Source organism: Cydia splendana, chromosome 10 (genome assembly GCF_910591565.1).
Source record: "Cydia splendana chromosome 10, ilCydSple1.2, whole genome shotgun sequence".
In the NCBI taxonomy this organism is placed as follows: domain Eukaryota; kingdom Metazoa; phylum Arthropoda; class Insecta; order Lepidoptera; family Tortricidae; genus Cydia; species Cydia splendana.
This window is the reverse complement of record NC_085969.1, coordinates 22,461,263-22,488,755: the sequence shown is the minus strand read 5'-3', so window position 1 is coordinate 22,488,755 and position 27,493 is coordinate 22,461,263. Positions and strand designations below refer to the sequence as shown.

Genomic DNA, 27,493 nt, shown 5'->3' with positions numbered 1-27,493 from the left:
TTACCTGGCGATGTACAGCAGATGTGTGGTGGGCACGCTGGCGTCCTGCAGCGCGGCCCGCAGCGCGACCATGACGGCGCGGCGGCCGGCGTCCGGCTTCCCTCCCCCTCCGCGCGGCGCCGCGGCGTGCGCCAGGCGCGCGAACAGCGCGAACGCCAGCGCGTGCGCACCGCCCCAGCGCTTGAGGGTCGCCTGCGCCGCGTCGCGAATGCGCCGCGCCTCAACCGCGCTCTCCGGGGACTCCTAAACACATATTTTATCAAGGATATAACAGTATTATCATCTTGCTAATTGATAAAAAAACCGATCACCGGTTTCGGGTACTGATTCTATGCATGTTTTGATTGAACCAATGTTTATGTCCGTTACGTACGGGCAGCAGCAGCAGCTGCGAGTGCAGCCACCGTAGTCGCCAGCAGAGCAGCGCCACCACGCCGTCCGCGCTCGCCGCCGCCAGCGCCGCCTCCCATAACGCTTCCACCCAGCTGCGGTAACCTGCACACGACGCATAAAGATAAAAAAAACCGGACAAGTGCGAGTCAGACTCGCCCTCCGAGGGTTCCGTACTTTTTAGTATTTGTTGTTATAGCGGCAACAGAAATACATCATCTGTGAAAATTTCAACTGCCTAGCTATCACGGTTCGTGAAATACAGCCTGGTGACAGACGGACGGACGGACGGACGGACAGCGGAGTCTTAGTAATAGGGTCCCGTTTTACCCTTTGGGTACGGAACCCTAAAAACGATCAGTCGATCACACACAATCACACTAAATATAATACATATAATAAATAAATATACACGAAATGCAAAGTAGGTATGATTAATAAAAGTCTATCACAAGTATCACTACTATTTTACGTCACTTCACACCGGTCATCGATGACCCGACACATAAATCCTAAACATAAAATGATGTCCTAAATATTTTCTCCGTCCACGTCTGATAAAACTGCAGCTAAGTTTACTAAACGTCCGAAAGAGTCGCATCCAGTCCAGTGGAGCGGACTAGATTTACAATTTTTTTAGCCGTCATAGACCGCCACAGACACTAACCGGCATCGACAACTTAACATGATATTTAATAGTAGGGCTCGCGGTCGAGTCCGTGTTTCGTTTACACGTTTCGAATACCCGTTTCCGAATAACACGTACACGGTTTTCTGGCCCGTTCCGCACGTGTAATTAAGAAACGTGTAATTAAGATCCGTCTCCACGGATAAACGGGTATTCGAAGAAACGGATCTTATTTACCCGTGGCTCCGGACACGTCCTTGACGAGTAGCGAAGGAACGAACCGGCGCGGCGTACTTAATAGCTACCTACAAATAAATAGACAAAAGATTCATGACGAGTTTCCGTCATATTTAACCTTATTCCGTGGTTCATAGAGTCGAAATTCAATAAACGGTTTACATATCCCTTTTCTGAGCAGGTAGTTTTTGCTTGTAATGTTGCAATATGTTCGCAAGAAAATGGAATAGAACCTCCGCAGAGACTGGCAGCTTATAATTTTACCTATAAAAAAGTTAGCGTATGTCTTTTGTTTTTTTGCTTGTCAAATTATATGTGGTATTATCTATGAAAAGGGACCTTATTGTCGATGGCGCTTACGACACTAACATCGATGAGCACAAAACGTAGTAGTTTAAAATTGGGGATTCTGGCCCATTTTAGTTATTTTGATTTCCAATTTAGCAATTAAGTTTCTTTGATTACTGGAACATTCAATGTTGCTGTCTATCCAATGCGGAGGTCAATTTATGTTATATGACGCTGATGAACTTATCAGTCATCGGGTTTAAAGGTCCCTTTGTAGTTTTTTATAAATAACTCGTAAACGGTGACCTGTAGCAAAAATGTTCTGATACATAAGTAATCTGCGTAAAATTGTCTACATTAAATATTCTATACACTTTTTCGCTAGGATCAGTATTTAAAAAAATATTTAAGGTAAAAAGTTAAATATGATCAATTGTTGATATTTTTTGTAAATAACTCGTAAACGGTGGCCTGTACCAAACATGTTCTGATACATAAGTAATCTACTTAAAATCTACTCACACCAGAGGATGCTGAAGACCGGACGCTTAGCTAAAACGCTAGGTTGAAGGAGAAGAAGATTGATCCTAGCGAAAAAGTGTATAGAATATTTAAGGCGCTCTTATACTCGAGTTTTACGTTTTCAAGGGGGTGAAGCAGACGAGTGGTAGAACGGGCAGGCGGGCGCCCCGCGCGGCGCACCGCACCATTCCCGCGCAGCACGTCTACGTCCTTATTCTGACGACATCGGTATTCTGAATCGTCAGTTCCGGGATTTTTAGTTCGGCAATTAATATTGAAAAAGATTTATTAGTAAATTCGAATTTTGATGAGTACTTAATGAAATTAAAAACCGGACAAGCGCGAGTCGGACTCGCCCACTGAGCCCACCGAGGGTTCCGTACTTTTTAGTATTTGTTGTTATAGCGGCAACAAAAATACATCATCTGTGAAAATTTCAACTGTCTACGGTTCGTGAGATACAGCCTGCTGACAGACGGACGGACGAACGGACGGACAGCGGAGTCTTACTAATAGGGTTCCGTTTTACCCTTTGGGTAGGGAACCCTAAAAATGGTAGGTAAGACGGTGAGGTCGGTGAGTGTACCTAAATAATTATTAATTATATGTATACAATATGAGTGTATACTTGACTGATCATGTTTTTGTAAAAATCGATTTCGACTGGCAAAACATATTATTTTTTGGCAACCGGGTTTTTTAACCTAATTAGACCCCGCTGAATCCGAAATTGCCGGTTGATTGATCGAATTCTTGACTGGAAGTGAGATAGTTGATATTAAAGGTCCCTTTTTTTTAGTTTTTCGTAAATAACTCAACGGTGGCGCATAGCAAAAATTTTCTTAAACATAAGTAATCTGCATAAAATTGCCTACAAGAAAGATTCCGTACAATTTTTCGCTAGGATCAATATTCAAAGAGATATTAAGGCGGGAAAGTTAATTATAATCACTTTTTGAAGGTCTCTTTTTTTAGTTTTTTGTAAATAACTCGTAAACGGTGGCCAATATAAAAAAAATGGTTAAACGTTAATAATCGACACAACATTTTCAATAAAAAAAGATTTAGTACATTTTTAGCAGGGATCAATATTTAAAAAGATAATAAAGAGGGAAAGTTAATTATAATAAATTCTAAGGTTCCTTGATTTTATTTTTTCGTTAATAATTTGAAAAGTATGACTCATAGCAAAAACAAATTTTACACAAATAATAAACATAAAATTTCCTACAAGAAACATGTAGAACACTTTTCGCTAGGATCAATATTTAAAAAGACAAAGCATCCGGTAAGTCAATTATAATCAATTTTAAAGTCCCTTTTTAGTTTTTTGTAAATAACTCGTAAACGGTGTCCCATAGCACAATAGGTTTTTATGAATAAATAATCTCCATAAAATTTTCTGCAAAAAACATCTGAACACTTTTCTCTAGGATCAATATTTAAAACGATATTAAAGGAAGAAAGTTAATCACAATCAGTTCACAGGTCGCTTTTTTTTCGTAAATAACTCGTAAACGGTTGCAACGGGGGCAGTTGCAAAAAATATTATACATAAATATTGAACATAAAATTGTCCACAAAAAAGGTTTTGTACACTTTTTCGCTACGATCAATATTTAATGAGATATTGAAGGGGGTAAGTTAATTATAATCAATTTCCAGGTCCCTATTTTAAGTTTTTCGTAAATTACTCGTAAACGGTGGCCCATAGCAAAATAGGTTCTTAATGTTAACTAACCCCCCTTGGCTAAAAAGTGGCCTCCATGTTTAAAATTCATTTGTTTACGTAAGATGTCCGTCTTTGGGTCACGAATTTACATGTGTGTACCAAATTTCAACTTAATTGGTCCAGTACTTTGAAGAAAATGGGCTGTGACAGACGGACAGACAGACAGACAGTCGCACGAGTGATCCTATAAGGGTTCCGTTTTTTCCTTTTGAGGTACGGGACCCTAAAAACTAAAAAAAGTGACATGTGAATTGATTGTAATGAACTTTCTTCCTTTAATATCGTTTTAAATATTGATCCCAGAGAAAAGTGTTCAGATGTTTTTTGCAGGAAATTTTATGTAGATTATTTATTCATAAAACCTATTTTGCTATGGGAGACCGTTTACGAGTTATTTACAAAAAATTAAAACCAAAATATTACTTTGCTAATCCGCGAAAAGATAACGTGCTAGTCAATCAGTGCTAACCCGTTATACTTACTTGCGTATTTTTACATGCAATTAATATTCCCACCCTCCCACCGCAAAAATAAATACGCAAATAAATATAACAAACCACCACCAAAAGAATAAACCTCGACACGTGTTTCGCCTCTCTACGAGGCATCCTCAGGAGTCGTTGACGGTCTGACGCCCGGCAACGGAATGACCTGTCTAGAATGGTCGGCCATATTTATACCCTGACCACTCCCCCTACCGTGCAAGTGTGAGTGAGATGGAAAAATTCGTAATAACGGCTCATATTTTGCGGTTTCGGTTAATATTTTGGTTTTAATTAGTATGGATTTCCGCAAAGTAACGCCTGATTCTATTCACTATTTACAAAAAACTAAAAAGGGACTTTAAAATTGACTGTAATTAACTTACCGGCTGCTTTGTCTTTTTAAATATTGATCCTAGCGAAAAGTGTTCTACATGTTTCTTGTAGGAAATCTTGTAGTGATCACCGAATCGTAAGAGGCACACTGAATATCAATATTAAACTTGAAAGGTCCAGCCTGATGAAGTCTACGCTCCGACCTACTCGAGCCCATGTTCAAAACCCCGAAAGCTTTCAACTCGAGCTCTCTAACCGCTTTGCTTGCCTAGAGAACTTGGCTTCAGTGGACGAAATCAACGACGGGCTAGTGGAAACTGTCCACACAGTAGGGTCTAAGTTTTTTAGACCCCGCCGTAAAGATAGACCTCAGAAATTGACCGAGCAAACCTTAAACCTCATGGCTGAACGACGCTCGCTACAGTTGCAGTCTCCCGATGACGCGGAGTCATATAGGCAGCTCAATAGACGTATATCTAAGTCCTTGCGACATGATCTGCGTCTCTTTAATACTAACCGTATTAAAGAGACTATTGAGCGAAACCAAGGCTCCAAAGTGTTCGCAAAGGACAAAGCAACGCAAGCAAAGCAAGGGTCTATTGGGCAAAGCCAGCTGACAAAGCTGAAACGGGAAGATGGCAGCATAGCGTCGAGCAAAGCGGAGGTTTTAGGTGAGATCGAGACGAGAGGTTCTATGGACAGTTATACACTTCGATCGCAAAGCCCGTTGACAGCTTGGTAGGAGATCCAAGAGCCAAGCTGTTCCGACATTATACCGAAGATATCCCGGACATCAGTCTGTACGAGATTAGGATGGCCCTGAAGCAGCTTAAGAACAACAAGGCGCCGGGCAAAGACGAAATCACTTCAGAGCTTCTGAGAGCGGGTGGAACACCGGTACTTAAAGTCCTCCAGAAGCTCTTTAATTCCGCCTTGTCCGAGGGCATAACGCCTGAAACATGGAATAGAGGCGAGGTGGTGCTGTTCTTCAAAAAAGGTGATAACAACCCATTGAAGAACTACAGACCCATCACGCTTCTGAGCCATGTCTATAAGCTGTTTTCAAGGGTCATCACGAACCGTCTCGAACACAGACTTGATGACTTCCAGCCTCCCGAACAAGCCGGTTTCCGAAAAGGCTATAGTACCATAGATCACATCCATACGCTGCGGCAAGTTATACAGAAGACCGAAGAGTATAACTTGCCATTATGCTTAGCGTTTGTGGACTATGAGAAAGCCTTCGATTCGGTGGAAACATGGGCGGTGCTTGAGTCTCTTCAGCGATGCCATATTGACTATCGGTACATCGAAGTGTTGAAGTGTTTGTTTAATAACGCCACCATGTCGGTCCGAGTACAGGAGCAGAGCATGAGGGCGATTCCATTGCAAAGAGGCGTAAGGCAGGGAGACGTTATCTCTCCGAAACTGTTTACTGCCGTAATGGAAGACGCCTTCAAGCTCCTGGAATGGGAAGGACTTGGCATCAACATCAACGGCGAATACATCACTCACCTTCGGTTTGCCGACGATATCGTAGTCATGGCAAAGTCGATGGAGGAACTCAGCATGATGCTCGATGACCTCAACCGAGTTTCACAACGGGTGGGCTTGAAAATGAACATGGATAAGACGAAACTTATGTCAAATGCCAATGTTGTGCCCATCCCAGTCTCTGTTGGGAACTCGGTACTCAAAGTTGTTGACTCGTACATCTACCTAGGACAAGTAGTCCAATTAGGTAGGTCCAACTTCGAGAAAGAGGTCAACCGCCGAATCCAACTCGGTTGGGCAGCGTTCGGGAAACTACGTAATGTCTTTTCGTCCGACATACCTCAGTGCCTCAAGACGAAAGTCTTTAATCAGTGTGTGTTACCAGTGACGACTTACGGCTCCGAAACGTGGTCTTTCACTATCGGCCTCATCTCAAAACTCAAAGTCGCTCAACGAGCTATGGAGAGGGCTATGCTCGGAGTTTCTCTACGTGATCGAATCAGAAATGAGGAGATCCGTAGACGAACTAAAGTCACCGACATAGCCCACCGGATTAGCAAGCTGAAGTGGCAATGGGCAGGCCACATTGCACGCAGAGAAGATGGGGTCGAAATGTGCTCGAGTAGAGACCACGGACTAGCAAGCGCAGCGTAGGACGTCCACCCACAAGATGGACGGACGATCTTGTTAAGGTCGCCGGAAGACGCTGGATGCGGGTCGCTTCCAACCGGCACGTATGGAGGTCCAAGGGGGAGGCCTATGTTCAGCAGTGGACGTCTTATGGCTGAGATGATGATGATGATGATGATTTATGTGTAAGATTTGTTTTTGCTATGAGTCATACTTTTCAAATTATTAACGAAAAAATAAAAACAAGGAACCTTTGAATTTATTATAATTAACTTTCCCTCTTTATTATCTTTTTAAATATTGATCCCTGCTAAAAATGTACTGAATCTTTTTTATTGAAAATTTTGTGTAGATAATTAGTTCATTTTTTTTATATTGGCCACCGTTTACGAGTTATTTACGAAAAACTAAAAAAAGGGACCTTTAATATCACATATCTCACTTCCAGTCAAGAATTCGATCAAGCAACCGGCAAATTCGGATTCAGCGGGGTCTAATTAGACCGGTTTTTTTAACCTAATTAGGTTAAAAAAACCCGGTTGCCAAATAGTAATATGTTTTGCCAGAAGAAATCGATTTTTACAAAAATGTGACCAGTCTAAATTATTCAATTTGATTAATTTTATAGCCTTTTAAAATATGTTTACACAATTTATCAATCGTGACTGAATTCCGGATTGGTTAGATGGGTGTGTGCCTTTGCTGCCCAACTTGTTATAAAATGACAATATGACGGACGAATGTCTGAAATGTCACCGTATTTAAGAATTATTTTGCTTTTCTTCGTAAGTATGTTGAAAAACATTGTGTGTATAACATATTTGCATATTTATACTGTGATTACCCATTTTATGAAACGTCCGCTAAACTAGCACAGGTCCGACGCTGACAGTGGTCACGGGCGTACTGGCGTGAGGAATAGGCGCAAGGTATTGCCGCGTAGGGTGTAATTTAGTAGGCAAAATGTTGAATTCATCAAATGATGAATGAAAAAATTAACGTATCGATAAAAGGACAAGCAATAATGAAGATTTACTTAAAAGCTATCGACTGAAGTAAGTTTCATATACATTTTCGTCCTAGTACTTCTAACATAAGGAAATAAAGACAGTGTTAGGCATGTTTTCAACTTAAGATTCTATCGAGAAAATAATGAGCCGTCGTGTTTCTGACAAGCAATAACGTAGTTCAAGGACTGAAGTTATACATACTAGAAAATAATGCATGAAATCCTTGTAAAAGTCTGTAAATATGGTGACAAAATAGTGCATTTTACTACACACCGCGCCTTAATGTAGACAATTTGATGTAGATTACTTATGTGTCAGAACATTTATTGCTACAAGTCACCGTATACGAGTTATTTATAAAAAACTACAAAGGGACCTTAAACCCGATGACTGATCAGTTCATCAGCGTCACATAACATAAATTGACCTCCGCATTGGATAGACAGCAACATTGAATGTTCCAGTAATCAAAGAAACTTAATTGCTAAATTGGAAATCAAAATAACTAAATTGGGCCAGAATCACCAATTTTAAACTACTACGTTTAGTGCTCATCGATGTTAGTGTCGTAAGCGCCATCGACAATAAGGTCCCTTTTCATAGATAATACCACATATACTCATTTTTCCACAATAGAAGATTAAACATCTTATTATATAAATTGGAGTTTTTTACTGCTATAAACCCGTTAGACCCGTAAACATGGTCCACACGAACCGGGTGTAAATAAAGGAACCAGAATTTATTGAAGGACCGAAGGGAAATACCTATAAATTACCAATTTGTCACTGAGGATGTTATGACTGCCGAGGCTGTGATGAAGAAATTCACCGGGACATCGGAATCCGCCAGTGTTGAGTGTGTTAGGATTTATTATTAGAACCAGCACTCGTTATTAAGGTAGTGTAAATAGGTAGGATTTATAGTGTACTCCAGGTTAGTGAATATTTTATTATAAAGTGTACCTATTTGGTAGTTATATGAGTCAGATTCATTTGTAATTTATTTCGTTGTAATTATTTAAAATGTGATATTGTCAACGCAACTTCTGACCGTTAATTTGCCGTTATTCGTGTACTCCTAATCTATTCACTTGAGACTATTATCATTTATATTTAATTTCATGTGTATTGTGGACTAATTTTATCTGTATTATTTTTAAACAGGAATTATTTTACTAGGGATATTTTTTTATTAATTGCATTATAAATTGTTTACATTCAAGGTCTACGTACACCAGCTTCCCAAAAATGGTTGACGAAAAGGATTTAGTTCGCAAAAGAGGCAGTTATAAAGGTCAACTCACCTTATTTACTACATACCTAGGCAAAGTGAAGGAGTCGTCATTAACTCAAGCTGAAGCTAGTCAATTGCAGTTGCGTATAGGTAAGATTGAGGCATTGTATGCACTTTATGATGATGTACAGACACAGTTAGAGTGCAACAGTGAAAGTTTAGATGCACATATGACAGAGCGAGATGAGTTCCAAAATAGCTACTTCTCTGTACTCTCGCGGGCCCAGGATATGCTCAACAATTTTAATAAAAAACGTGACGATTTTGAGTCATGTAGTAATCGTGGGTCGCGAAGTGGTGCGAATCGTAAACTGGTTAAGCTGCCAACTATTCAGTTACCGAAATTTCAGGGTTCATACGAGAATTGGCTAGGCTTCAGAGATACTTTCACAAGATCCATTCTAACGATGATATCGATAACATTAATAAATTCCATTATTTAAGAGCATCGTTGGAAGGTTCTGCGGCGTTGGTTATTAATTCTATTGAGTTTTCTGGGAGCAATTATGAGGTGGCGTGGACACTCTTGTGTGAGCGGTACGATAACAAGAGGTTGTTATTACAAAACCATGTATCTGCTTTATTTAACATCGAGCCGATCATCAAGGAGTCGTCCGTGCATTTAAAACGTATTATTGACCACGTAAACAAAAATCTGAGATGCTTAGAATCCCTAGGTGAGCCTGTCAAACATTGGGATACGCTCCTTATTCACATTATTAGCAACAAATTAGATGCTACGACATTTCGTGAGTGGGAGGAACATAAAGGAAGCTTTGATAAGACTGTGCCTATTTCATTTGATAATTTTATCACTTTTATGCGTAATCGTGCAGACTTGATTGAAACCTTAGAGTTATCGAGCGCATCAGGCGCCGGTCAATCTAGTCAGCCGGCTAAAATCGCATCTAAACATAGGGTTTTGCTTTCTACTCAACCCACTGAACACTGTGTCACTTCTCAGTCTCAGTTATGTCCGAAATGTAATGGTGAGCATAGCTTAAATAACTGCTCTCAGTTTTTCGCGTTAAGCAATATCGAGCGGCTTAACTTGCTGCCGAATTATAAAGTTTGTTTTAATTGCTTCCGACGAGATCACTATGCAAACCATTGCAAGAAGGCAGGTTGTGGAATATGCAAGCGCAAGCATAATTCACTCGTTCATGTCACAGAGCATACGCAAACAACGGAATCAAGCTCGTGCGAGCGGCCTGCGTCGCCGGCATCAACGGCGTCGGCGCCGGCTGCCGCCTCTGTTCCTGCATTATCGGCTCGCATGCGAGTCACAACTCCACATTCGAATGCATCTGAACCAGACGTCGGACTACTAACAACTGCATTGATTAAAGTATATGGGCATGACAATCGCGAGATCATAGCCAGAGCAGTTTTAGATAATGGTAGCGCGTCTTGTTTTGTGACTGAGAAGATGTGTCGGCAGTTAAATTTACATACTAATCGTGTAAATAAATCGGTTACAGGCATAAACAAATTAAAGTCTCACGTAGGTAAAATGTGCCAGGTGCCAATTAAATCGTTGGATGACACCTACTCGACTTATTTAAATTGTTCTGTTTTGCCATCAATATCTGACGAAATGCCTTATCAAAAGATGGAGATATCACGAATGAATATTCCGTCTAGCATCCGTTTAGCTGACCCTAACTTTTATAAGCCATCCGAGGTTGATATTTTGATTGGGGCTGACCATTTTTGGAACTTGTTAGGGTCGCATAAAATTGAATTAAGCGATGGACAGACGATACTATTTGAGACTAAATTAGGGTATATAGTCGCAGGCCCAACAAACAGCGGTCAAGTATCGGCTCCTTCGCGAATTAATTGTTATTTTACGAATGTCACCTCATGCGCTATAGTAATAGATTGCTTGACGATGAGACTCGAACCCAACTCACGCGGTTCCAGCAGCCTGCCAAGGCCTGCACCAAACAATCTCATCATTCCTCGAACAGGAAATTAGTTAGAAAGCATTTCACTACTAGGATTTTCACTAGGTAAGAAGACTAAATATTCTCTTAAATGTAAATTTAAAGTTAAAGAAAAACCCTAGTGTTCTGAGATTTTACTTATTACAATAGCAACTAATTAGCACAACTATTATTACTTACGTTTTTAAATATGTAAACTCGTTTGTGTACCTACTTTGGCTCTTAGTAGACTAAGACTTAAAAAAGTGCTATATAGGCATTTTTCGTATGTGTTCGTACTATGTATATAGGTACTATCTACTGCTAGCAGGTGACTTAACCAGTATTATTTAGTATTTACTTGCTAGCATTAATTACTCATTATTTAAGTTATATACTGTACATCATTTATGGATGGATGCAGTGAGTCTTAAACTTATTTATCAAAGCGCAGCTGTGATTCGCAAGCTAATGCTGCAGCAATGATGACATTATTATTTTCTAATGTTAGTTCTGCGTGTCCTCCTTTACATTGGAGTTTCATGGGAAGCTGGGGTAAAGTCAACCACATTTTATTTAAGGAGTGCTGGGTATTGTAACATAATGTTTATCGTCGATGACCTCAACACTGGTTTGGTTGCCACTTCCCACTGATTTGAATTTCGTCCCACCCAGAAGAATTGCTGCCATTTATTTCAAGAATGCTGCAAGGCTGCTGCTACCACTCCATCGGTGACCGCCCTCTTTCGTCAGTGTCGGTTCATGACCTCGAGGAGTACGCTACATTGGCCAGTCTATTAGCGTTGAACAATTGTGACAGCAGTCAAATCAAGCAGGAAGCATTGGAATCTTCCACCAGAGCCTGAGTGATACACACTCAAGCGTTGCAACTTGACGCCGTTATGCTCTTAGAAGAGAAGATACCTCTTCAGTAACTCGGCGATCTGCTGTTATGATGTACTTGCATCCTGGGTTGAGCAGTTTGGGTTGAAAGGCAAGCTTTCAACGCCCGGGGGCATGTTCGCAAGAAAATGGAATAGAACCTCCGCAGAGACTGGCAGCTTATAATTTTACCTATAAAAAAGTTAGCGTATGTCTTTTGTTTTTTTGCTTGTCAAATTATATACTCATTTTTCCACAATAGAAGATTAAACATCTTATTATATAAATTGGAGTTTTTTACTGCTATAAACCCGTTAGACCCGTAAACACAATACGAGTAGAAGTATTTTATATAAGACTTCAAATACTAATACTTTATGGTTTATTAATATAACTTGATAGCAATAAATGTCTATCTGCCAATAAGTAATGCACTTACAACTTTTAATATAATTAAGTATGAATTTACGAAAAGTAAGACTTTTCTTAAATTCATTATCTTATTATCATATAAAATGAACTTTAAGACTATACTAATAAATATTATTTACAATTTTTAGCAACAAGCCAACAAAACGATTTTAAATTAAAGTAACTTGGAAAGACTGTATTTTACTAATTGGCCGACTAAGTGGCGAACTGGAGTCATACCTACTTAAACACAATATTTTCAAAGTCGTAATATTTTTTATTTCTTGTTCATTTGCTTCGATACATTTGCTCCTTTAATTTTAGCCGCTGCATTTTATATATGTGTAGGCAGGTTCTCCTTATTACACCGACATAAAGCTTATAATTGGTTATGGCAGTTATGATAATGGTTTGGGACGCTACTTGTTTTCGGCGATATCATACAAAAGGGTATTGGAAAACAACACGTTCTAATGAATGGAACACCACCGGCCGGCATTTATTACCTGAGCAGTAGTGTGAAAGTGACCCAAGTGAACATGAATGATTACCAATTTTGAGATCTATTTTAATGTATTTAACAATATAATTGCAAGGTAACCAAAGTAGTATGGGGTTTTAAGGTTCTCGCGTGAAATCCTGCGTTTCAAATGCCGCTTGTTTGTACCTACTTTTTTTGCATCGTTGGTAGATTTGCTGTTCTCGCGCAACAGTTAGGTAATTGATAAAAATAACAAATAACCACAAAGTAGTAGTAGGCAGTATTTGTCTGCATACCTGAGCTCTCTTTCAGTATTCCATCCAAATCTACAAGAAATTTTCGACCCCTTGCTGTTCCAAATGCTTAGCGTAACTACAGACAGAACAGTTTTTTGATACGTGCTAGTAAATGTCTAAATAAACTCACGAAGGAGCATGACATCGATATTTTCAACAGCAACATCCAAACTGTGCGGCGTATCCTGACAGAGGAGTTCTTTAAATGAGCATGGCTTAGTGGAATGTGAAATTTCATTGTGCTGTGTTTTTTCTTTTTTTTTTTCTTTAGTTCTTTTGAATCTTCTTTAGTAATGCGAATTCAAAATTAGTTACTCTGCCTTTGGCGTTGAAATGAATGTATAGTGCAATAGTGCTAACCACCAATTGTTTTTGTTAATCTGTATTTCTTTTGAATCTTCTTTAGTAATACGAATTCGAAATTTGCTACTCTGCCTTTGGCGTTGAAATGTATGTGTAGTGCAATAGTGCTAACCACCAATTGTTTTTGTTAATCTGTATTTACTGGTGAGAACCTGTAATTGGCTTCTTGTATCACATTTATAAAACCTATTAACATGTTAACAGCTGTAGGATCTCCGAATAGTAATAAATAAATAAATAAATATAAAATGTGTTTCTTTGATTGAAATGTAATATGTAATGAAAATAGCTTAAAAGCAATAATAGTAAAAAAAATTAAGGTTCTAAACTAGGAACGAGTAGGTTTAAAATTAAAAATAGTAGGTAGACTATATAGAATAGGGACACCTACTTCCATTCATATATTGTATAGTTGGCTAAATATCTTATATGTGGTATTATCTATGAAAAGGGACCTTATTGTCGATGGCGCTTACGACACTAACATCGATGAGCACTAAACGTAGTAGTTTAAAATTGGTGATTCTGGCCCAATTTAGTTATTTTGATTTCCAATTTAGCAATTAAGTTTCTTTGATTACTGGAACATTCAATGTTGCTGTCTATCCAATGCGGAGGTCAATTTATGTTATGTGACGCTGATGAACTGATCAGTCATCGGGTTTAAGGTCCCTTTGTAGTTTTTTATAAATAACTCGTATACGGTGACTTGTAGCAATAAATGTTCTGACACATAAGTAATCTACATCAAATTGTCTACATTAAGGCGCGGTGTGTAGTAAAATGCACTATTTTGTCACCATATTTACAGACTTTTACAAGGATTTCATGCATTATTTTCTAGTATGTATAACTTCAGTCCTTGAACTACGTTATTGCTTGTCAGAAACACGACGGCTCATTATTTTCTCGATAGAATCTTAAGTTGAAAACATGCCTAACACTGTCTTTATTTCCTTATGTTAGAAGTACTAGGACGAAAATGTATATGAAACTTACTTCAGTCGATAGCTTTTAAGTAAATCTTCATTATTGCTTGTCCTTTTATCGATACGTTAATTTTTTCATTCATCATTTGATGAATTCAACATTTTGCCTACTAAATTACACCCTACGCGGCAATACCTTGCGCCTATTCCTCACGCCAGTACGCCCGTGACCACTGTCAGCGTCGGACCTGTGCTAGTTTAGCGGACGTTTCATAAAATGGGTAATCACAGTATAAATATGCAAATATGTTATACACACAATGTTTTTCAACATACTTACGAAGAAAAGCAAAATAATTCTTAAATACGGTGACATTTCAGACATTCGTCCGTCATATTGTCATTTTATAACAAGTTGGGCAGCAAAGGCACACACCCATCTAACCAATCCGGAATTCAGTCACGATTGATAAATTGTGTAAACATATTTTAAAAGGCTATAAAATTAATCAAATTGAATAATTTAGACTGGTCACATTTTTGTAAAAATCGATTTCTTCTGGCAAAACATATTACTATTTGGCAACCGGGTTTTTTTAACCTAATTAGGTTAAAAAAACCGGTCTAATTAGACCCCGCTGAATCCGAATTTGCCGGTTGCTTGATCGAATTCTTGACTGGAAGTGAGATATGTGATATTAAAGGTCCCTTTTTTTAGTTTTTCGTAAATAACTCGTAAACGGTGGCCAATATAAAAAAAATGAACTAATTATCTACACAAAATTTTCAATAAAAAAGATTCAGTACATTTTTAGCAGGGATCAATATTTAAAAAGATAATAAAGAGGGAAAGTTAATTATAATAAATTCAAAGGTTCCTTGTTTTTATTTTTTCGTTAATAATTTGAAAAGTATGACTCATAGCAAAAACAAATCTTACACATAAATCATCATCATCATCATCATCTCAGCCATAAGACGTCCACTGCTGAACATAGGCCTCCCCCTTGGACCTCCATACGTGCCGGTTGGAAGCGACCCGCATCCAGCGTCTTCCGGCGACCTTAACAAGATCGTCCGTCCATCTTGTGGGTGGACGTCCTACGCTGCGCTTGCTAGTCCGTGGTCTCTACTCGAGCACATTTCGACCCCATCTTCTCTGCGTGCAATGTGGCCTGCCCATTGCCACTTCAGCTTGCTAATCCGGTGGGCTATGTCGGTGACTTTAGTTCGTCTACGGATCTCCTCATTTCTGATTCGATCACGTAGAGAAACTCCGAGCATAGCCCTCTCCATAGCTCGTTGAGCGACTTTGAGTTTTGAGATGAGGCCGATAGTGAAAGACCACGTTTCGGAGCCGTAAGTCGTCACTGGTAACACACACTGATTAAAGACTTTCGTCTTGAGGCACTGAGGTATGTCGGACGAAAAGACATTACGTAGTTTCCCGAACGCTGCCCAACCGAGTTGGATTCGGCGGTTGACCTCTTTCTCGAAGTTGGACCTACCTAATTGGACTACTTGTCCTAGGTAGATGTACGAGTCAACAACTTTGAGTACCGAGTTCCCAACAGAGACTGGGATGGGCACAACATTGGCATTTGACATAAGTTTCGTCTTATCCATGTTCATTTTCAAGCCCACCCGTTGTGAAACTCGGTTGAGGTCATCGAGCATCATGCTGAGTTCCTCCATCGACTTTGCCATGACTACGATATCGTCGGCAAACCGAAGGTGAGTGATGTATTCGCCGTTGATGTTGATGCCAAGTCCTTCCCATTCCAGGAGCTTGAAGGCGTCTTCCATTACGGCAGTAAACAGTTTCGGAGAGATAACGTCTCCCTGCCTTACGCCTCTTTGCAATGGAATCGCCCTCATGCTCTGCTCCTGTACTCGGACCGACATGGTGGCGTTATTAAACAAACACTTCAACACTTCGATGTACCGATAGTCAATATGGCATCGCTGAAGAGACTCAAGCACCGCCCATGTTTCCACCGAATCGAAGGCTTTCTCATAGTCCACAAACGCTAAGCATAATGGCAAGTTATACTCTTCGGTCTTCTGTATAACTTGCCGCAGCGTATGGATGTGATCTATGGTACTATAGCCTTTTCGGAAACCGGCTTGTTCGGGAGGCTGGAAGTCATCAAGTCTGTGTTCGAGACGGTTCGTGATGACCCTTGAAAACAGCTTATAGACATGGCTCAGAAGCGTGATGGGTCTGTAGTTCTTCAATGGGTTGTTATCACCTTTTTTGAAGAACAGCACCACCTCGCCTCTATTCCATGTTTCAGGCGTTATGCCCTCGGACAAGGCGGAATTAAAGAGCTTCTGGAGGACTTTAAGTACCGGTGTTCCACCCGCTCTCAGAAGCTCTGAAGTGATTTCGTCTTTGCCCGGCGCCTTGTTGTTCTTAAGCTGCTTCAGGGCCATCCTAATCTCGTACAGACTGATGTCCGGGATATCTTCGGTATAATGTCGGAACAGCTTGGCTCTTGGATCTCCTACCAAGCTGTCAACGGGCTTTGCGATCGAAGTGTATAACTGTCCATAGAACCTCTCGTCTCGATCTCACCTAAAACCTCCGCTTTGCTCGACGCTATGCTGCCATCTTCCCGTTTCAGCTTTGTCAGCTGGCTTTGCCCAATAGACCCTTGCTTTGCTTGCGTTGCTTTGTCCTTTGCGAACACTTTGGAGCCTTGGTTTCGCTCAATAGTCTCTTTAATACGGTTAGTATTAAAGAGACGCAGATCATGTCGCAAGGACTTAGATATACGTCTATTGAGCTGCCTATATGACTCCGCGTCATCGGGAGACTGCAACTGTAGCGAGCGTCGTTCAGCCATGAGGTTTAAGGTTTGCTCGGTCAATTTCTGAGGTCTATCTTTACGGCGGGGTCTAAAAAACTTAGACCCTACTGTGTGGACAGTTTCCACTAGCCCGTCGTTGATTTCGTCCACTGAAGCCAAGTTCTCTAGGCAAGCAAAGCGGTTAGAGAGCTCGAGTTGAAAGCTTTCGGGGTTTTGAACATGGGCTCGAGTAGGTCGGAGCGTAGACTTCATCAGGCTGGACCTTTCAAGTTTAATATTGATATTCAGTGTGCCTCTTACGATTCGGTGATCACTACAAGATTTCCTACAAGAAACATGTAGAACACTTTTCGCTAGGATCAATATTTAAAAAGACAAAGCAGCCGGTAAGTTAATTACAGTCAATTTTAAAGTCCCTTTTTAGTTTTTTGTAAATAGTGAATAGAATCAGGCGTTACTTTGCGGAAATCCATACTAATTAAAACCAAAATATTAACCGAAACCGCAAAATATGAGCCGTTATTACGAATTTTTCCATCTCACTCACACTTGCACGGTAGGGGGAGTGGTCAGGGTATAAATATGGCCGACCATTCTAGACAGGTCATTCCGTTGCCGGGCGTCAGACCGTCAACGACTCCTGAGGATGCCTCGTAGAGAGGCGAAACACGTGTCGAGGTTTATTCTTTTGGTGGTGGTTTGTTATATTTATTTGCGTATTTATTTTTGCGGTGGGAGGGTGGGAATATTAATTGCATGTAAAAATACGCAAGTAAGTATAACGGGTTAGCACTGATTGACTAGCACGTTATCTTTTCGCGGATTAGCAAAGTAATATTTTGGTTTTAATTTTTTGTAAATAACTCGTAAACGGTCTCCCATAGCAAAATAGGTTTTATGAATAAATAATCTACATAAAATTTCCTGCAAAAAACATCTGAACACTTTTCTCTGGGATCAATATTTAAAACGATATTAAAGGAAGAAAGTTCATTACAATCAATTCACATGTCACTTTTTTTAGTTTTTAGGGTCCCGTACCTCAAAAGGAAAAAACGGAACCCTTATAGGATCACTCGTGCGACTGTCTGTCTGTCTGTCCGTCTGTCACAGCCCATTTTCTTCAAAGTACTGGACCAATTAAGTTGAAATTTGGTACACACATGTAAATTCGTGACCCAAAGACGGACATCTTACGTAAACAAATGAATTTTAAACATGGAGGCCACTTTTTAGCCAAGGGGGGTTAGTTAACATTAAGAACCTATTTTGCTATGGGCCACCGTTTACGAGTAATTTACGAAAAACTTAAAATAGGGACCTGGAAATTGATTATAATTAACTTACCCCCTTCAATATCTCATTAAATATTGATCGTAGCGAAAAAGTGTACAAAACCTTTTTTGTGGACAATTTTATGTTCAATATTTATGTATAATATTTTTTGCAACTGCCCCCGTTGCAACCGTTTACGAGTTATTTACGAAAAAAAAGCGACCTGTGAACTGATTGTGATTAACTTTCTTCCTTTAATATCGTTTTAAATATTGATCCTAGAGAAAAGTGTTCAGATGTTTTTTGCAGAAAATTTTATGGAGATTATTTATTCATAAAAACCTATTGTGCTATGGGACACCGTTTACGAGTTATTTACAAAAAACTAAAAAGGGACTTTAAAATTGATTATAATTGACTTACCGGATGCTTTGTCTTTTTAAATATTGATCCTAGCGAAAAGTGTTCTACATGTTTCTTGTAGGAAATTTTATGTTTATTATTTGTGTAAAATTTGTTTTTGCTATGAGTCATACTTTTCAAATTATTAACGAAAAAATAAAATCAAGGAACCTTAGAATTTATTATAATTAACTTTCCCTCTTTATTATCTTTTTAAATATTGATCCCTGCTAAAAATGTACTAAATCTTTTTTTATTGAAAATGTTGTGTCGATTATTAACGTTTAACCATTTTTTTTATATTGGCCACCGTTTACGAGTTATTTACAAAAAACTAAAAAAAGAGACCTTCAAAAAGTGATTATAATTAACTTTCCCGCCTTAATATCTCTTTGAATATTGATCCTAGCGAAAAATTGTACGGAATCTTTCTTGTAGGCAATTTTATGCAGATTACTTATGTTTAAGAAAATTTTTGCTATGCGCCACCGTTGAGTTATTTACGAAAAACTAAAAAAAAGGGACCTTTAATATCAACTATCTCACTTCCAGTCAAGAATTCGATCAATCAACCGGCAATTTCGGATTCAGCGGGGTCTAATTAGGTTAAAAAACCCGGTTGCCAAAAAATAATATGTTTTGCCAGTCGAAATCGATTTTTACAAAAACATGATCAGTCAAGTATACACTCATATTGTATACATATAATTAATAATTATTTAGGTACACTCACCGACCTCACCGTCTTACCTACCATTTTTAGGGTTCCCTACCCAAAGGGTAAAACGGAACCCTATTAGTAAGACTCCGCTGTCCGTCCGTTCGTCCGTCCGTCTGTCAGCAGGCTGTATCTCACGAACCGTAGACAGTTGAAATTTTCACAGATGATGTATTTTTGTTGCCGCTATAACAACAAATACTAAAAAGTACGGAACCCTCGGTGGGCTCAGTGGGCGAGTCCGACTCGCGCTTGTCCGGTTTTTAATTTCATTAAGTACTCATCAAAATTCGAATTTACTAATAAATCTTTTTCAATATTAATTGCCGAACTAAAAATCCCGGAACTGACGATTCAGAATACCGATGTCGTCAGAATAAGGACGTAGACGTGCTGCGCGGGAATGGTGCGGTGCGCCGCGCGGGGCGCCCGCCTGCCCGTTCTACCACTCGTCTGCTTCACCCCCTTGAAAACGTAAAACTCGAGTATAAGAGCGCCTTAAATATTCTATACACTTTTTCGCTAGGATCAATCTTCTTCTCCTTCAACCTAGCGTTTTAGCTAAGCGTCCGGTCTTCAGCATCCTCTGGTGTGAGTAGATTTTAAGTAGATTACTTATGTATCAGAACATGTTTGGTACAGGCCACCGTTTACGAGTTATTTACAAAAAATATCAACAATTGATCATATTTAACTTTTTACCTTAAATATTTTTTTAAATACTGATCCTAGCGAAAAAGTGTATAGAATATTTAATGTAGACAATTTTACGCAGATTACTTATGTATCAGAACATTTTTGCTACAGGTCACCGTTTACGAGTTATTTATAAAAAACTACAAAGGGACCTTTAAACCCGATGACTGATAAGTTCATCAGCGTCATATAACATAAATTGACCTCCGCATTGGATAGACAGCAACATTGAATGTTCCAGTAATCAAAGAAACTTAATTGCTAAATTGGAAATCAAAATAACTAAAATGGGCCAGAATCCCCAATTTTAAACTACTACGTTTTGTGCTCATCGATGTTAGTGTCGTAAGCGCCATCGACAATAAGGTCCCTTTTCATAGATAATACCACATATTAACACATGTGTTAAAACTGTTATAAATAATTTTAAAAAATTCGTACGCCAAACGAGTTCATCTGAAGTCAACATTCAATACTAGACCTTGCATATCCAGACCTAGAGCATTGATTGGCTCAAACTGTTTCGGATCCGTTCGGGCCGGTGTTCAGTACCCGTGTAAACGGAGATACGTATCTGAGAAACGTTTCTTGGATACGTTCTATAGGTGTCTTGGATAGGTGGACGGATACCGGGAGCCCTAATATTTAATGGCCCCGAACGAGTTACTTTATATCGGTACGAATTACACAAATCTAGAGAGAGACAGCAAAGATGAGTAACGTGCCGTAGTCATCGCTGAAGTAGTGCGGCGGGTCGACGGCGAGCCTCACTAGTGGTGCGGGCGCGCCGGGCGCGGCGTGGGCGGCGTGCGTGGCGGGGAGGCGGCGGGAGGCGGTGCCGAGCGCCAGCAGCGCCTCGCCGCAGTCCCACTCCTCCGCGCCCGCGCCCGCCGCCGAGTGCACGTATTGTGCACCGGGAAGCAAAGGAACCTTCGCTAGACTGCAAACAGAATATTCTTATATCACATTGTCAGTTACGACGTACGAGTAGGTACCTAAAGTTAGTATATTATGTACATAGTTGTGTTAAAAAGTTGATATTCGACGTGACATACCGTAGCGCATTAACCAGTAACAGGAACAGTGCGGCGGGGTCCGCACACGGCAGCACGAGGTCGGCGACGTCGGCCAACGCCGGCGCGCGCTGCGGATCGGCGTCGGCGTCGCCGTCGTCGACGCGCGCCGGCCGCCAGTGCGCCGCGCCGCGCGCGCGCTCCACCCGCGCCCACACCGCACCGGACGGCAGCCCGCTGTTCACCACCTGACTCGGTACCGACCAAATAAGAGAGTGGCGACTTGTCAACGGAATCCCTTACTCTACCACCGAGCTAGTTACAGACCTTGTCCTCGTAGTCTTGCAGGCGCTGCTCGGCCGCCTGCTCGCGGCGCGGGTCGCGCGGCGGGGGGAAGGCCGCGGGCAGGGCGGGGGGAGCGCCGGGCGCGGCGGCCAGCACCAGCTCCAGCAGCAGCACCAGCGTCTCCCACAGCCCGGCCGCGCGCACCACCGACCCTACACACGTTACGTTATTATTACCGCTACCAATGATTATTTATTCGCAATAACTAAGCAAAAGTAATAGTAGTCATTAATTAAAGAATTACATATAGATACGAATTCTACGGCACGAAATCATAATTTCAAACTTAAAAAAATATTTATTCAAGTAGGCTTAAAATAAGTACTTTTAAAACTACCTCAAAATATGAACATTCAGGGGTAATGAATGAACGAATACAGCAGGTTGGGGTGCACTGGATTCCGAACTCCACCACGTGACGATCTCAGTGCCAGCACTCACCGTACGTGTACAGTATGTTGGGGTAGGCGGCGGGCAGACGGCGACAGGCACGCGCGGCGGCGGCGGCGGCGGCGCCCGCGCCCGACACGCCGGCCATTGGCTCGCACGCCAACGCCGATATCAGGCGACACCACAGCTCTGCCGATACGGACGGATCCTTCTCTGTGGACACATTACATCGGCATACAGACACATCATCTTTATGTCGATTTTATTTAAAAATGTATAAACATGGTTAATTATGTGTGTCTAATAGTATAAATGTGTGGTAAGTGTAAAACAAATAAATTGGTGTTTGGAAGCAGTAACCAAGTATTAAGCGTTTATTTAGGCTTCCGTAACCAAAATGGTGTAGCTCGTAAGCATGTGATTAAATTATTTTGTTAATTTCAAGCGGATATTTTGTTTGAAGATTGTCTTCCATGTTTAGTGCTTTCGCTGATCGTAAACGCCGACTGATTTTAACCGGCGGGCAGGCATATTTATGTTTTTTTTTTTTTTCATATCGTGCACACAAAATCCCGTATAATCGTGGTACCTTGCGTGAGCTCGTCGCGCAGCCTCGTGACGTAGTCCTGCGCGGCTTCAGTCCGCTGCAGCAGCGCGAGACGCCGCGCTCGTAGCGCGGGGGCGTCAGGCGCGCGCGCCGCCGCCGCCTCGCTCGCCGCACGCGCCGCCTCCGCGCCGTGCACCCATTCCTACACAGTATAACTCTACTACTACTACTGCATCCTCAGTTCCTCTCTATTGCTCACCAAGAGTTGCTTGCTGCTTTACTCAATGCCAAGCTGTCAAATGTTACCTGCTTGGCTTGGCTTTACTCTTAAGAAAAAAAAAATACAAAATACCCTGAAAAATGAGTAGGGTATAATTTTTGTTAACTATTAGGGTTCCGTACCCAAAGGGTAAAACGGGACCCTATTACTAAGACTCCGCTGTCCGTCCGTCCGTCTGTCACCAGGCTGTATCTCACGAACCGTGATAGCTAGACAGTTGAAATTTTCACAGATGATGTATTTCTGTTGCCGCTATAACAACAAATACTAAAAACAGAATAAAATAAAGATTTAAGTGGGGCTCCCATACAACAAACGTGATTTTTGACCGGAGTTAAGCAACGTCGGGCGGGGTCAGTACTTGGATGGGTGACCGTTTTTTTTTTGCTGTTTTTTGCATTATGGTACGGAACCCTTCGTGCGCGAGTCCGACTCGCACTTGCCCGGTTTTTTCTTCATCTGTTACAAATTTGTCAAATAGAAATACTAACTTAAAAGCTCTTTGGTAACATAAACTTAGGCGCCATTCATTTATTTACGTAAGACGATTTTTGCCAGGGGAAAAGAGGGTAAGTAATGTGACACCTGATAGTCGATGTACTGCAGCCACAGCTCCACGTCCCTCGGGTTATCAACGAGCGCCCGGCGCAGCGCGGCGCCGCGCTCGCCCTCCCCCTCCGCCTGCGGGCCCTCCCCGCCCCTGCAGTCGTCCTTCGCCTGCCAGTAGCGACGCATACGCTTCCTGTGCCCCGCCGTGCGCTTCAGACCGAGTGCCAGGTGGAACTCTGGGCTGTTGTATCTGATTGAACATATTTATTCTACATTATGTCTCTCTGCCTAAAGTTTTGGTAATACGGTTTAAAGTTTTGGTAATAGGCAGGCTTTAGAAACAACTACTCTACAGTGGATCACATACACGTATCGTGCACAAAAGAATATAACATTCACTATCACTAGGGTTGCCATACGTCCCGTATATACGGGACTGTCACCGTATTTGAGTATCACGTCCCGTATTTTTACTGGTCCCGTTTTTGTCCCGTATTTTGTCGACCGGTCCCGTATTTATTTATATAGTATATATATTGTGTAAAAATGTCCTATAATATTTATTTATTAATAGCGCTCTAGAACAGGGCTCTCCAAACCCCCAGCTCAGGTATAAAACTTTGGAGACCCCTGCTCTAGAATACCACTGTCCCTTATCAGTTCCGACTAATAGGGTATTTTCCTACTAGTCAAATCAGTTACTTTTTTAGAACTGTCAAAACGATTTTCTAATATGGAATTTATATGAAACATTACATCGTGACGTCACGGTCAACTCGCCTACTTTTTATACTTCTATCCGATTTATTAAATAGAACTTGTGTTTAAAAATAACTCCTATCTGTGTTTTTCTAATAATTATCTGGTGCTTTATTTCATGCATGGTGTAAAATAATTTATTTTAAATACAGTATAATACCCTATTATGGCAACCCTAACTATCACTGTTGTTTCGTAGACTACTGCAAGGCGTTTCATTCACTCGACCACTCAAAAATCTGGAAAGCTTTACTAAATCAAGGTGTCGAACCCAAATACATAAGGATAATTAAGAACATCTACACAGGCACAACAGCAAGAATCAAATTGGAAAAGGAAGGCGGTGACATAAATATACAGAGAGGAGTAAGACAGGGCGACCCTTTATCACCCAAACAGCAGTTTTAGAGGAAGTATTTCGGAAATTTGATTGGTCAAATAATGGCTTAAATATAAACGGCGAGAAACTAACCCATTTTAGAGATTCGCGGACGACATAGTGGTCTTCGCCAATACAGCAGAAGAGTTACAGCAAATGCTCGCAGAACTAAATACAGCTAGTAAAGCAGTCGGACTCTCTATGAATCTCCAGAAAACTAAAGCAATGACTAATAGTATGGGTGCCAAAGAGATAAGAATAGATGACAACACCATTGAGTATGTAACAGAATATATATATTTAGGTCAATTAATATCCAACTATGACACAACAACAAAGGAAATAGACAGAAGAATTGGAAACGCGTGGAGGAGATACTGGTCTTTGAAAGAAGGCCAAATAAGTATGCACATCAAAAGAAAACTCTTCAACACATGCATTCTACCAATCTTCACATATGGCTGACAGACGTGGGCACTCACCAAAGCACAGTGTAATAGGTTAACACATTCAATACCACTAAGTGCTACGGGTTACGCTCGTAGCGCGTAGCCACGGTTTCGTCGTAAGGGCTGTCCATAAATTACGTCATCGATTTTTGACGATTTTTGACCCCCCCCCCCTATAATCATCCAAAAATCATGCTTCAAATGACCCCATTTCCTCCTACTTCATGCTACCGTCATCCGATGTCCAGACCCCCCCCCCTAATTTGAAATGACGTAATTTATGAATAGCCCCTATGTAGCGCGTAGTCGCTACGAACAGTGTACCCGACAGTCGGGTTCTTGGTGTTGAATGTGTTAAGCATAACTCAGAGAGCCATGGAAAGAAGCATCTTAAAGAAAAGAAGAATAGACAAAATAAGTAGCAAGAATTTTAGAGACAAAACAGGGTTTACCGATGATACAAAACAAAACAACTGAAATGGAAGTGGGCTGGACATACTATTAGAGGAGGAGATAAATGGAGCAAAACTGTAACACTCTGGCACCCTAGAGGGCACAAAAGAAACGGAGGCAGACAGTTTTAAAGATGGTCCGATGAAATCCAAGACATGGCTGGAAGGACAAAAACAAAAACATGGACCAGATTAGTTCAGAATAAGGAAGAGTGAAGAAGATTGGGGGAGGCCTTTGCCCACAGGCACACAGAAGCGGTTACCGTAGAATGTAGATTAAGGAAAACTGTAGATATAGTATTAAAAATAAGAGTTTGGCAAAAATTTCATTTTTGGTGCAAGCTTTGGTTGCTGACTGTTCTAAAAACCTTGAGTTCCTATGGCCACCTCCTGTCTCCATCATCAGATCAGCTCGATGGTACCATAATATTGCGTCATCCAATTTATACATGCATGCAAAATTTCAGCTCAATCGGAAACTGGGAAGTGCATCAAATTTAACTTGCAAGATTTGATTACAGACCGACAGACAGACAACGGTCAGGTGAAACTAAATAAAAGCTTGTAAAAATGTACCTATTCTGAAATAAGGCTATAAATAAAATAATAATGTCTCTCTGCATCCATGTCAATCAAATTACACTTTAGGCATATATGATTAAGGTCACACTGAACAACTTTGACTATGGGACCCACCCCAAAATATTAATTGATGATTACATTTAGAAAGAAGTGGATAGTGATATCTGACGTATCACTAATAAATAAATAAAAAATAAAAAGCCTTTTATTTCCTTTCATTATACATAAAGTTTGTTAATATAATTTTGTTAATTTAATTTGTAGGAACCCGTTAGGTGAAGGCCTCTTCCAAAGACGTCCATGGACGTATCACTATCCACATGATAACAAGATGCGACATGCAGGTTCTGTCAGGAGTCAGAGAAGACTGCAATGCACATTCTCTGTTCCTGTAGACCATAATGTCAAAAAAGAAGTACCTACTTAGGGCGCCACATATTGAAACCCTATGAGGTACAGAACATTAAGGCCCAAAGAATCTAGAATTTCTGGATTCAATGGGCATTAGTAATGAACTGTAAAGGGCCCTGGATAGATCAATGCTTGGTTGTTGTGGCACTCAAAGCCCCATAACACCCCAATTAGACTTTCATCACAATGTAAAACAATATTATCACCATTAATCATATTTATTTTACATATTGCTATAACTATACTTATTAACAATAATGGACTGTAAAATGTGTGTAAAACTGTTAGAATTGAAAGTCAACTAAATATTTGCTGAGAGACCAATTATATCAAAATCAAAAAAAAAAGTTATATTATTTGTAATCACTTTTGAGGTTTTGTGGAAGGCTAGCTAGATGTTAAAAATGTGAAATCTATTTATTTTATTTCCATTTATTTGCTCAAATATTATTGTTTATCTCTTTTCTTTCATGAACGCTAGTGGACTGACACAACACTGCACACACTGCAATAACAAACCCAAATTCTGGCAATATGATTCAAATTTTGATGAAATTATTGTCATGTCTAGATCAGAAGAGGTAAGGAAAGCAGTTATAAGTGTGGTGACATACTGCGGACGGCCGGGGTAGTAGATGGTGGAGACGCGCAGGTTGCCACCATCGAAGCGCCGATCCACGTAGTAGTCCGGTTCGGGCTCAGCTCGCGGCGCGGGCGCGGGCGCCGTCTCCGGCTCGCTGTCGCTAGACTCCAGCAGCTCGCGCTCGGCCTCGCCACAGGGCACAATCGCGGCGTCGACCTCGGGCGGACTCGAGTCCGCCCAGCACATCGCAGCGCCGGCATCGGCCTCGCACGGGCTCGAGGCGGCGGCCTCCTGACTGTAAGCCGGGAACAGAGACATTGTCGCGACACTACCTACTGCTCTTCTTGTTCTATGCTGAACGTTATCATCTCTCGACGTGATTATCGAATTTTCTGTTCTTTTCGTTGCTCGTTTACTATAGTTTCGAGTATTATGTAAATTATGTTGTTTTTTAGAGAAAAAACTAAATATAATTGATATAAACATGTAATTGATATAAACAAACATTTACTTTG

The 27,493-nt window shown here is 40.7% G+C and overlaps 1 protein-coding gene across 1 annotated transcript; it reads right to left on the bottom strand.

Moving 5' to 3' along the window:
• On the bottom strand, window positions 1-27,493 carry LOC134794597 (uncharacterized). Its single transcript, XM_063766403.1, has 9 exons — window positions 27,010-27,493; window positions 23,400-23,613; window positions 22,577-22,736; window positions 22,039-22,200; window positions 21,580-21,749; window positions 21,295-21,500; window positions 20,965-21,179; window positions 374-495; window positions 1-243 (listed from the first exon to the last, which is right to left on the bottom strand). The coding sequence occupies exons 1-9, from the start codon at window positions 27,483-27,485 to the stop codon at window positions 1-3; spliced, it is 1,968 nt and encodes a 655-aa protein (XP_063622473.1). The 5' UTR covers window positions 27,486-27,493.

What these genes read in the sequence shown, in the direction of transcription:
- LOC134794597 (XM_063766403.1), bottom strand. Translation starts at nt 27,485, where the DNA reads ATGTTTGTTTATATCAATTACATGTTTATATCAATTATATTTAGTTTT. An exon ending in TGCAAGACTACGAGGACAAG is followed by an intron (nt 21,501 to 21,579) that starts GTCTGTAACTAG and finishes GTACCGAGTCAG; the next exon opens with GTGGTGAACAGCGGGCTGCC. An exon ending in TTACTGGTTAATGCGCTACG is followed by an intron (nt 21,180 to 21,294) that starts GTATGTCACGTC and finishes TTCTGTTTGCAG; the next exon opens with TCTAGCGAAGGTTCCTTTGC.